General features: G+C 42.5%; 1 protein-coding gene across 5 annotated transcripts in view; it reads right to left on the minus strand.

Annotated features, from left to right (window-relative positions):
* Positions 1-406: 406 nt before the first annotated feature.
* The window catches only part of blk (BLK proto-oncogene, Src family tyrosine kinase), a 128,625-nt gene continuing 115,606 nt past the window's right edge, over positions 407-13,425 (minus strand). For all 5 annotated transcript variants that reach the window (XM_041188487.1, XM_041188488.1, XM_041188491.1 and 2 more), the window contains exons 12-13: positions 4,339-4,470; positions 407-1,382 (exon numbers count right to left, since the gene is read on the minus strand). In XM_041188487.1, the coding sequence (XP_041044421.1) occupies positions 1,183-1,382; positions 4,339-4,470 (332 nt within the window). In that variant the 3' untranslated portion in view covers positions 407-1,182. The remainder of the gene's footprint in view (positions 1,383-4,338; positions 4,471-13,425) is intronic.

Genomic DNA, 13,425 nt, shown 5'->3' on the forward strand with positions numbered 1-13,425 from the left:
TGGAAGTATCTTCACCAAACTCACTGCAGCCTTTGAAGGTAAAGGTTCTTCACCACCTTCTCAAGGGAAATTAGGGATAGGAAATAAATCCTGGCCTTGTTAGTGATGTCCACAGGCAGTGCAACAAGCAGATCTTCTTGCCAGGTTTCTTGGCAGCAGCAATGATGTATTCATCTAGTGCCAGTCCTCTATACTGTTTTTTATTACAACCAAGCTCATGACTCCCATAGGAATCGTTTTATGGCAGTATTGGTACACTCAAGGTATTTAGCAAAATGTGAAAGCAACATGAGCTGTGACAATCTATGCCACTCAAAGGTTTTAAAGTTAACATTTAATGGGACAGCACTGTGCAACTTGGAACAATGTGTGTCTGGACATGAATCATTGTACAAATTCAAGTAAAGAGAAACATCATTTTAATTTGAGAATTCAAAACAGTGCATAAATCTCCACAAAAATACTATAACTTTGAGGAACTGTCTGCTGATGTGTCCTGCATTTGGAATAAATTACCAACCAAAACAAATAATTCAGCAAAAGAAATTTCAGCACAAGCAATTATAGCTTTTGTTTAAAAGTGGTCAGGCACTGTAATATATGATAGAACATGAAACATAATGAAAATACAATGTACAGTCCAGCATGCTCTCAGTGTTGCTTTTGGAAACCAAGACAGCAAAATCACAACAGCTCAGGCACATACTGTGGAAAGTTTCAGGATGGCAAGTTCAAGATAAGTTTCCAAATGCATCTCCATTATAATGAACATGTTTTGACTAATGGACAAGAGGTCCAGAGAAGATGCCCCAATCACAACTGCCGGGAGTATTCTTATTGGGGCAAAGACATTTTTTTAAACACACCATAATATGTGAAAGGCACTTTTATTGACATGTTCCCAGCAATTCTTTCTGTTAGCAAAATCTTGTTAGCACTAGAGTACAGTCTTCTGAAATTCAGCCCAAATGATAGCTCAGCCAGGGTCAAGCACAAACCTTCTGGCTTTTTAGTACAGTCTTAACAATAGAAAATTGAATCTGACAAAGAAATGTTTGAAGACCCAGTGATTCAATTTAAATTGCAAATGTTTTCAGCTAAATAGGAATGGAAACATAGTGCATAATTTGAGACTCAGGATAAATCAACTATTCTCTTCAGTAGCCCAAGAGGTGTTTGTAGCTAAGTATATTGGTACAGTCCTTCTGTGGCTGTAAAGAAGTCCTCCAGAATGCTTTGTAAATATTCAAATGTGGGTCTATCTTCTGGAACCTTTTTCCAGCAAGTCATCATGACATCGTAGAGTTCATCTGGGCAATGATCGGGACATGGCATTCGATAGTCACGGTCTAAATTACGAATCACTTCAGGGTTGCTCATCCCTGCAGAAACAGAAGGACAGCCAATAAATACCTGGTCCAGCATCTCACATAGGAAAAACAAAACTACATCTGAATTCAGGCTCCTCATGTCCCTGATAACATTTATGAAATCTTATTGCTGAATGAATATTGAAAAGCTAGCCCCGGAAAGGTGGCCCTGAGATGGGGTGGGCTTTCTGTCTGACGGGAGTGGGGGTGGGGTAATGGTGGCAAACAGACAAGCCAAACTGGTCAAAATTCCTGCCCTCAAAAACCCAGAGTTTCAGGACTATCATCTCTTCAGATGGTCCAACTGTGAAAAATGAATACTTGAGGACATGGAAATCAGTGATAATAGTGTTTTTAAAAAATAGTAACTAACTTCTTTCCAATCTTATTCTGCATGAAACAGTTTTACTAATTGACTTCAGTGAATTTACACACCTCAGTGTGTCACGCTTTCATGTTTCTTTGTTTCACACAAGTATATTTTCGTTATATTGTACTTGATGCTAAATATGAAGAAAATACAAATGTGAAACTCAGTGCATGATTTTTTAAAAAATCAGTCTATGGACTGTATTGCATCAGGAAGTGATGGGTTGAGGGTTCACATCTCCTACTCTTACCGCAGCCAGGACAAATTATTCACCAATTATTCAGTAGGTAATGGTAGCTAAATGACAGCTTGGACAGCATTTTAGACATTGCTTAAAAGAATTTGGTCTCAATGCTCAGTTTGGAGTATCTTTATTTTCTTAAGAACATAGTTAAACATGGAATAAGAAACAATCATTTGGCCGTCAAGGTTCATTGAACTCACTGATCTGCATTGTCATCATGCAGGAACCTGCAGCAGGAGTGGAGTCACTCAATTTCTGGGCAAATGTATTTCCCCAACTATCAAAACATTTTAATGGATTGATATCTGATAGTAATTTCCAATACATCTTTGAGACAGAAAGTATAATATTCTGTTACATCATAAACACTGCTATGGACTGATTGGGTCTGTTTCCATGCTGTTTATCCTGTGTAATCTAACAGGGATGAAATGAATGGGGCACACTAAACAATGTCTAAATCACACCAGCCACGTTATATTGCCTGCAGAGAGCAGAGTTTCATTTGAAAGAATTAGACAGGCATATATTTATATAGCATTTTTCATGACCACAGGATGTCTCAGCACTTACAGCTAAAGCAGTACTTTTGAAGCGTAATCTCTGTTGTAACATAGGAAATTCAGCAGAACACAGCAAATTCCCACTAACAGCAATGTGAGAAATGACCAGACAACTTGATTATGTGATGTTCATTCAGAGATAAATATTGACCAGGACACCTGAGCTAATTCCCCTAGTGCTCACTGAAATAGTGCCATGGGGCATTTTACATCCACCCAAGTGGGCAGGTGGCACCTCAGTTTAATACCTCATCTAAAAGACAACACCATCGACAGTGCAGGACCTCCTCAGCACTGCACTGGAGATTTTTGTGGCTCAAGCAAAACTTTCATTGTAACAAAGGTTAAAAAGAGAACTGTTTATGAAGGGTTTTAATGTGCTATCATAGAATCATAGAATGGTTGCAACACTGGTCAGTGAGTTGGTAACTAGAGGGCATAAATGAAGTAATCACTGCCAAAACAGAGGTAGAGGGTAGGAGAGCTATTTTTATTAGGACATTAGATGCACTGCCATAAACAGTAGTGAAAGGTAAACCCATTTGAGCTTCCATAAGGACAGTGGACAAACACTTGAGAAGGGAAAATAAAGAGATATGGGAAAGGATTGGGAGAGTACAGTTTTGTACAGTTTTAGCCTCCTTATTTAAGGAAGAATATCATTGTATTAGGAGCAGTTTAGAGAAGGTTCACTTGACTGATTCCTGGCCTGAGGCGTTATCTTATGAGGAAAGGTTGAGCAGGTTGGGCCTATTGCCCATTGGAATTCAGAAGGAAAGGTGATCTTATTGAAACATAAGATTCTGAGGAGACCTGAATATGGATGCTGATAGGATATTTCCCCTTGGAGAGTCTAGAACAAGGGGGCACAGTTTAAAAATAAGGGGTCTCCCATTTAACACTGAGATTAGGAGAATTATTTTTCTCTCAGAAGTTAGTTAGTCTGTGGAATTCACTACTACAGACACCAGTGGAGGCTGGGTCATTGAGTATATTCAAAACTGAGTTAGACAGTTTTTTGTTATGGGGAATGAACAGGAAAGTGGAGTTGAGGCCACAATCAGATCAGCCATGGTCTTATCGAATGGCAGAGTAGGTTTAAGGGGCCGAACGACCTACTCATACACCTCATGCTTGTGTTCTTGGGAAATGAGACTAAGTGGATAACTATGTTAGACAGCGATGCCACAGGAACAATCGGTTAAATGGCCTCCTCCTGTGCAGTAAAATTCAAATGTGTAGCCAGTTATTTGCTACATAAGGTACTGTGTACTTGCACATGAACAATGGCATTCCACATTTATGAAGAAGCCTGAATATCCTGTGCAAACAGTCTTATTATATCTGGTCACACACTTCAATCGATAATCTGACAGAGTCAGAGAGTGCTATCGAGATAGCAGGTTATGATATCAAAACATGCATCTGTTTTTAGATCTGAAGACGGATCATATAGACTCAAAAAGTTAATTCTGTTTCTCTCTTCTCAGATGCTGTTAGACCTGCTGAGTTTTTCCAGCATTTTCGATTTTTGTTTCAGATTTCCAGCATCTGCAGTGTTTTGCTTTTATCATGTTTTTAGGGCGCTGATTCAACTCCAGCTGGAGTCAACATGACGCTGCTACAGCATTAAGTCACTTGTTTAATGGATCTCACTTGGAATGGTATTCAGCTGCTTGATAGTAGGTTTCTCAGGCTGAATGTATACTGTCACTGCTTTCAGTTCAATAGAAAAAGAATCTGACATTAAGGCCATAAAATTCACATAATTCAGTGCAATTCCTACACTACCTGGATATGGTACTCTCCCATAAGTTACAATTTCTGTTAAAAGTACTCCAAAGGACCAGACATCAGACTTGATTGTGAATGTGCCATAATTAATAGCCTCTGGTGCTGTCCATTTGATTGGGAATTTGGCACCTGTGAGGAAGAAGATAAGAAAATGAAAAAAAAGATGCCTTTTTCCACAGTTTCTACCTTTTTTTTCTGAAGGGTTTGACTCATTAGACCTTCACTATATTTAGGACTTGTGAGCAAGTACTGGATGACCCAAAGCTTCACTACCAGTCAAGGTAACTGGCTGAAATACAGCGAGAACCTTGGTGAATCTATCCCCTCCACAATATGGATATTGTGCCACCGTAGCTGAGAACATTAATAAAGCACAAACTGGTGTCCAATATAAGATGTTCCTGGTCTGTGTGGCTCAGTAACAAACCAGGAAATGAACTGAACCACCGAAGCACAAAAGAGCTCATATTTTTAATAAGCATAAATTACAATCTTCTTCTCCTTGAGAAGGGTTTTATTAGGAAGATTCAGCCACACAGTTTGTATCTGATAAACTGAAACATCTGAAGTGCTGTTTTTTTATTTTTATTTTCTTGTTACGAAAAAGAGCGTACATTTTCCAAAACAGATACACTGCCCATCACTGCCACATGTTAGAGGGTTGTTACCTGTGATCTTCTGATACACACTACCAGCTGGTAACAAACCTTTCTGAAAATCTACCTGAAATGCATATAAAAGGTTAGTATAGCAAATTAATGTCACTACCTAAGTACAATTTGGATCATAGCCTTATCAGTCTACTTATAAAGAGAATAGACTGTCTGACAAGGCCATTCGCCCTCCTTGCCTAAGATCATTTTTCCATTCCTGTTGTCTCTAAACAGCTGCTTTTCAATCTTGCCATGCTCCTCTCTGTTTCACTGATTGACTCCCAAGCCTGCTTTCCCACTCGCGGTATCTTTATGAAATTGTCTTCCTTTAAGTCTGCTCACTCAGCAGTTTCCTTTCCTGACACAACTTTTCTCTTGCCGGCTTTTTAAAACAGTGCAGTACAGTCAAACGTGCTGCACCATGCTCCCTGTGGCCTTGCTCAGAACTGGGGTTACAAGGTGAGTTTGGACCTTGTGGTGCTGAATCACTGGTGCCATCTAGTCACTGTCTGTGGCTGCACACAGGCTGTCTTTATTGGATAAGGCAGTATCAGCTGATTTGCATAATTTATTTGTGCACCAGCTCATCCCTCACCACATGCAAGAGACCCGGACAGGGTTATCAGACACCAGCAGCCACTATCCTGCTGTTAGAGAGGAATCGTTAAGCACAGCACAGGTTGGTGGGAGGGGAAGACAGGACAAGGAGTATGGGAAACAGAGGGGAATGGGAGCCAAGGACAAAAGTTCTTGAAGAAACAGCAAATTCCTCTCCAATGCCTGTTCCAAATAGATAGTGAGTTGCTGGGGAATGAGTTGAAGGAGCCACATTATAGGATGGCTAGCTCAAATTAAATAGAATGTGAGGACGTAAAAAGACTAGCACAGAACTTGTCAGCAAGTCAGAATGAGGTGCCTCAGATATGGTGCAGACCTCAAGCCTTCAGCAAGTGAACATCTGACACACTTTAGTGCATCAGACATCAACTGGTGCAATATTCACCCCTGTGTCTCAGCAGAGTTTCACATTTTAAAATATTCTACAATTAATCAACACAGATTTGGTATGGAGAGAAATTGATACTTAGAATGATCAGGTATGTGAAATAATTCAAAGTAATTACATAGAAAAGCATAAGACCCCATTAAACTCTAATCCTGAGGTCTCCATTTCATAAGGTAACTTTTGAGAAACCGTTCTTTTGATGTAAAGCCTTGTTTGGCAGGAACATGGGTGGAAGAATTAAAAATAGAGGTCATTAATTGCACCCAGTTAACAGTACTTCCATTTTTCTGGTGAAATGAGTGGAAAATTAAATGTGCTGGGAATCAGGTGTATTAATCTCTGAGACCAATTCTCTGATCTGCAATCATATAAAGCAAGGTTCTTGCTCAGAGTAAAGTTTCACAAAGTTTACCCTCATGTTGCAATGTTCTTCTTTGTACGTTCAGTTGTAGCTGCCATTTAGAAACTTTTATCTGCACTAATGACTATCTTCTATCTTTTTTAGTCATTCACAGGATATGGGCTTCGCTGGCTGGGCCAGCATTTATTGCCCATCCCTAGTTGCCCTTGAGAAGGTGGTGGTAGGCTGCCTTCTTGAACTGCTGCAGTCCATGTGGTGTAGGTAAATGCACAGTGCTGTTAGGAAGGGAGTTCCAGGATTTTGACCCACCGACAGTGAAGGAACGGCGATATATTTCCAAGTCAGGATAGTAACTTGGAGGGGAACTTCCAGGTGGTGGTGTTCCCTTCCATCTGTTACCCTTGTCATTCTAGATGGTCATGGTCATGGGTTTAGAAAGTGCTGTCTAAGGACCCTCCTGACTTGTGCCTTGTAGATGGTGGACAGGCTTTGGGGAGTGAGGAGGTGAGTTACTCATCACAGGATTCCTGGCCTCTGACCTGCAGTGCATCTTATACATGGTACACACTGCCTTCACTGTGCATTGGTGGTGGAGGGAGTGAATGTTTGTAGATGTGGTGCCAATCAAGTGAGCTGCTTTGTCCTGGATGGTGTCAAGTTTCTTGAGTGTTGTGGGAGCTGCACTCATCCAGGCAAGTGGAGAGTATTCCATTATACTCCTGACTTGTGCTTTGTAGATGGTGGACAGGCTTTGGGGAGTCAGGAGATGAGTTACTTTCTGCAGGATTCCTAGCCTCTGACCTGCTCTTGTAGCCACAGTATTTATATGGCTAGTCCAGTTCAGTTTCTGATCAATGTTAACCCCCAGGATGTTGATAGTGGGGGATTCAGTGATGGTAATGCCATTGTACATCAAGGGGCAATGGTTGATTCTCTTTTGTTGGAGATGTTCATTGCCTGGCACTTGTGTGGCGTGAATGTTACACCCATTTGTCAGCCCAAGCCTGGATATTATCCAGGTCTTGCAGTATTTGAACATGGACTGCTTCAGTGTCTGAGGAGTCGCAAATGGTGCTGAACATTGTGCAATTATCAGCAAACATCCCCACTTCTGACCTTATAATGGAAAGAAAGTCATTGATGAAGTAGCTGAAGATGGTTGGGCCAAGGACACTACCCTGAGGAACTCCTGCAGTGATGTCCTGGAGCTGAGATGACTGACCTCCAACAACCACAAACATATTCCTTTGCACTAGGTATGACTGCAGCCAGTGGAGAGATTTCCCCCCAATTCCCATTGACTCCAGTTTTTCTAGGGCTCCTTGATGCCACACTCGGTCAAAAGTGGCCTTGATGTAAAGGGCAGTCACTCTCACCTCACCTCAGGAGTTCAGCTCTTTTGTCCATGTTTGAACCAAGGCTGTAATGAGGTCAACAGCTGAGTGGCCCTGGTGGAACCCAAACTGGGCGTCAGTGCACAGGTTAGTGCTAAGCAAGTGCTGCTTGATAGCACTGTTGTTGACCCCTCCATTACTTTACTGATGATCAAGGGTAGACTGATTGGCCGCATTGGATTTGTCCTGCTTTTTGCATATAGGACATAGCCGGGTAGATGCCAGTGTTGTAGCTGTACTGGAACAGCTTGGCTAGGGCGCAGCAAGTTCTAGAGCACAATTCTTCAGTACTATTGCCGGAATATTGTCAGGGCCCAGAGCCTTTGCAGCATTCAGTGCCTTCAGCTGTTTCTTGATATTGCATGGAATGCATTGAATTGGCTAAAGAATGGCACCTATGATGCTGGTCCTCCGGAGAAGTCTGAGATGGGCTGTTGCTAGACTGGGTCTGCAGCAAGTGGTGAGGGAACCTACAAGAGGGAAAAACATACTTGACCTCATCCTCACCAACCTGCCTGCCGCAGATGCATCTGTCCATGACAGTATTGGCAGGAGTGACCTCCGCACATTTGGTGTGGAGACGAAGTCCGGCTTCACAATGAGGATACCCTCCATCATGTTGTGTAGCCCCACCACCGTGCTAAATGGGATAGATTTCAAACAGGTATAGAAACTCAAGACTGGGCATCAATGAGGTATTGTGTGCCATCAGTTCGCTGATAATTGCACAATGTTCAGCACCATTTGTGACTCCTCAGGTACTGAAGCAGTCCATGTCCAAATGTAGCAAGACCTGGACAATATCGAGGCTTGGGCTGACAAATGGCGAGTAACATTTGCGCTACAGAAGTGCCAGGCAATGACCATCTCCAACAAAAGAGCACTTCTAGCTGAAGATTGTAGCAACTGCTTCAGCCTTATCTTTTGCGCTGGTGTGCTGGGCTCCCCCATCATTGAGGATGGGGATATTTGTGGAGCTTCTTCCTCCAGTGGTTATTTAATTGTCCACCACCTTTCACGACTGGATGTGGCAGGACTGCAGATTTTAGATGTGATCCTTTGGTTGTGGGATCACTTAGTTCTGTCAATCACTTGCTGCTTATGCTGTTTAGCATGCAAGTAGCCCTGTGTTATAGTTTCACCAGGTTGACACCACATTTTTAGGTATGCCTTGTGCTGCTCCTGGCATGCCCTCTTGTACTCTTCATTGAACCAGGATTAATCCTCTGGCTTGATGGTAATGGTAGAGTGGGGGATATGCCGGGCCATGAGGTTACAGATTGTGTTTAAGTACATTTCTGCTGCTGCTGATGGCCACAGCGTCTCATGGATGCCCAGTCTTGAGTTGCTAGACCTGTTTGAAATCTGTCCCATCTAGCACAGTGGTAGTAACACACAACACGATGGAGGGTATCCTCAATGTGAAGCCAGGACGTCGTCTCCACACCAACTGTGCGATGGTCACTCCTACCGATACTGTCATAGACAGATGCATCTGCAGCAAGCAAGTTGGTGAGGATCAGGTCAAGTGTGTTTTTCCCTCTTGTAGGTTCCCTCACCACCAGCCACAGACACAGTCTAGCAGCTATGTCCTTTAGGGCTCAGCCAGCTCGGTCAGTAGTGGTGCTACCGAGCTACTCTTGGTGATGGACATTGGAGTCCTCCACAGAGTACATTCTGCGCCCTTGCCACCCTCAGTGCTTCCTCCAAGTGGTGTTCAACATGGAGGAGCGCTGATTCATCAGCTGAGGGAGGGCGGTACCTGGTAATCAGTAGGAGGTTTCCTTGCCCATGTTTGACCTGATGCCATGAGACTTCATGGGGTCCGGAGTCAATGTTGAGGACTCCCAGGGCAATTCCTCCCAACTTATACCACTGTGCTGCCACCTCTGCTGGGTCTGTCCTGCTGGTGGAACAGGACATCCCCAGGGATGGTGATGGTGGTGTCTGGGGCATCATCTGTAAGATATGATTCCATGAGAATGACTATGTCAGGCTGTTGACTAGTCTGTGGGACAGCTCTCCCAATTTTGGCACTTGCCCCCAGATATTAGTAAGGATCCAGTGCCTAGGTGGTCCGTCCAGTCTCACTCCTTTTTGTGAACTTTGTAGTGGTTTGATACAACTGAGTGGCTTGCTAGGCCATTTCAGAGTCAACCACATTGCTGTGGGTCTGAAGTCACATTTCCTTCCCTAAAGGGAATTAGTGAACCAGATGGGTTTTTTTTTATAATAATCGACAAATATCTCATAGTCATCATTAGACTTTTAATTCCAGATTTTTATTGAATTCAAATTCCACCGTCTGCTGAGGCAGGATTCAAACCCCGGTTCCCAGAGTTACCCTGGGTCTCAGGGTTACTCATCCAGTGACAATATCACTACACCATCACCCCCTATTCGACCTCAGCAGAAGAGAGAATATCAGCTTCAAGGCAGATATTAAGCTGCCAAATATTCTACGAGATATTTAATTTTTGTTAAGCGACACAGGCTCTAACAGGCTATTGCAATTGGCTCTTTGAAGTTAATGGAAAGAGAGATCAGGTGGGCTATTAGCAGTCAGTCAATTTGCTGAAAAATAGGACCAACACTCAAGCATCTCAAACAGTGGACTATCTGCTATATCTGCTCCATGTGACAGAAAGACTTTCTCCCTGCCAGCAGTCAACACAGGCTGTTGTGCCATTACAGATATTTAAAATACCTTTCAGGTACATTTATACATAATGGACTTAATGGGCAATGGGAAAGTGGAGCTCAGGGGGAATGGGAAAGTGGGGTTAACGGGGCAATGGAAAAGCAGAATTAATGGGACAATGGGGAAATGGAGTTGATGGACAATGGGGAAGCGGGGTTAATGGGACAATTGGAAACTGGAGTTAATGGGGCAATGGGGAACTGGAATTAATGGAACAATGATAACATGGAGTTAATGGGACAATGGAGAAGTGGGATTAATGGACAATAGGAAAGTGGAGTTCATTGACATAGAAACATAGAAACTAGGAGCAGGAGTAGGCCATTTAGCCCATCGAGTTTGCTCCGCCACTCAACATGATCACAGCTGATCCTCCATCTCAACGCCATATTCCCACTTTCTCTCCACACCCCTTGATGCCCTTAATATCCAAAGATTTATCAATTTCTTTCTTGAATATACTCAGTGACCTGGCCTCTGCAGCCTTCTGTGGTAGAGAATTCCACCCTCTGAGTGAAGAAACTTTTCCTCAACTCAGTCCTAAATGGCCTGCCCAATATCCTGAAACAGCGGCACCTGGTTCTAGGTTCCCCAACCAAGGGAAACATCCTCCCTGCATCCAGTCTGTCCATCCCTGTTAGAATTGTATACGTTTCAATCAGATCCCCTCTCATTCTTCTAAACTCTAGTGAATACAGGCCCAGTCGAACCAATCTCTCCTCATACGACAATCCTGTCATCCCCAGTGTAAGCCTAGTGAACCTTTGCTGCATTCCCTCTATGACAAGTATATCCTCTCTTAGGTAAGGAGACCAAAACTGCAAGCAATACTCCATGTGCGATCTCACCAACGCCCTGTATGATTGTAGTAAGACATCCTTACTCCTGAACTCAAATTCTCTTGCAACGAAGGCCAACATACCATTTGCCTACCTAATTGCTTGCTGCACCTGCCTATTTACTTTCATTGACACCCAGATCCCTTTGTACATCCACATTTCCCAATATATCACCATTTAAATAATACTCTGCCTTTCTGTCCTTCACATCGAAGTGTATAACTTCACATTTATCCATGCATCTGCATCTGCCATGTGTTTGCCAACACACACAACTTGTCTAAATCGCCCTGAAGCCTCCTTGCATCCTCCTCACAACTCACAGCCCCACCAGTCATCAGCAAACTTGGAAATATTGCATTTGTTTCTCTCATCCAAGTCATTTATATATATCATGAATAGCTGGGGTCCAAACACTGATCCCCGCGGTACACCACTAGTCACTGCCTGCCACCCGGAAAAAGACCCATTTATTGCCGCTCTCTTTCTGGTCTGTCAACCAATTCTCATTCCATGCCAGTATATTACCTCCAATCTCATGTGCTTTAATTTTCCCCATAGCCTCTTATGTGGGACCTTATCGAAAGCCTTCTTGAAATCCAAATACACCGCATTCAATGGTTCTCCCTTATCTATTCTACTAGCTACATCCTCAAAAAACTCCAGTAGATTAGTTAAGCATAAACCCATGCTGACTTTGTCTAACCCCATTAATGCTTTCCAAGTGTTCTGTTACCACGTCTTTTATAATAGACTCTAGCATTTTCCCCACTACTGACGTTAGACTAACTGGTCTGTAATTCTCTGTTTTTTCTCTCTCTCCTATTTTAAATAGTGGGGTTACATTTGCCACCCTCCAATCTGCTCCAGAGTCTATAGAATTTTGGAAGATAACCATCAATGCATCCGATATTTCCAGGGCCACCTCCTTTTGTACTCTGGGATGTAGATTACTAGGCCCTGGGGATTTTTCAGCCTTTAACCCCATTAATTTCTCTAGCACCATTTTTTTTTTACTAATACTGATTTTCTTCAATTCCTCCCTCTCACTAGACCCTTGGTTCCCTAACATTTCTGGGAAATTATTTGTGTCCTCTTTTGTGAAGACAGAACCAAAATGTGTGTTCAATTCTTCTGCCATTTCTTTGTTCCCCATTATAATTTCCCCCCGTTTCTGACTGTAAGGGACCCAAGTTTGTCTTCGCCAATCTTTTTCTCTTCACATATTTACAGAAGTTTTTACAGTCAGTTCCCTGTTCTCTTACTCCATTTTCCCCTTCTCGATCAATCTTTTTGTCCACTTTTGCTGAATATCAACCTGCTCCCAATCCTCAGGCTTGCTGCTTTTCCTGGCAATTTTATATGTCTCCTCTTTGGACCTAATACTATTCCTAATTCATTTTGTAATCTATGGTTGAGCCACCTTTCTTGTTTTATTTTTGTGCCAGACAGGAATGAATAATTGTTGGTAATTCATGAATATGTTCCTTAAATATTAGCCATTGCCTATCCACTGTCAACCCTTTTAGTAAGATTCCCAGATCCATCATTGCCAACTCGCACCTCATACCCTCGTAGTTCCCTTTATTTAGATTCAGGATTCTAGTTTTGGATTCAACTTCTTCACTCTCCATCCTGATGAACAATTCTATCATTTTATGGTCACTCTTCCTCAAGGGGCCCCACACAAGATTGCTAATGAATCATTTCTCATTGCACAATACCCAGTCTAGGATAGCTTGCTCTCTAGTTGGCTCCTCAACGTATTGGTCTAAAAAAAATCATGTACACACTCCAGGAAATCCTCCTCCACAGTATTATTGCTAGTTTGGTTTGTCCAATCTATATGTAGATCAAAGTCACCCATGATTACAGTTGTACCCTTATTGCATGCATCTCTAATTTCCTGTTTACTACCTTCCCTTACATCTCTGTTACTGTTTGGGGGCCTATAGACAACACCCACCAATGTTTTCTGCTCCTTGATATTTCTTATCTCCACCCAAGCAAGATTCCACATCATGATTTTCTGAGCCAATGTCCTTCCTCACTATTGCATTGATTTCCTCCTTTACTAACAATGCTACCCCACCTCTTTTCCCTATTTATCTGTCCTTCCTAAATATTGAA

The sequence above is a fragment of the Carcharodon carcharias genome, chromosome 5 (genome assembly GCF_017639515.1).
Source record: "Carcharodon carcharias isolate sCarCar2 chromosome 5, sCarCar2.pri, whole genome shotgun sequence".
Classification (NCBI taxonomy): Eukaryota; Metazoa; Chordata; class Chondrichthyes; order Lamniformes; family Lamnidae; genus Carcharodon; species Carcharodon carcharias.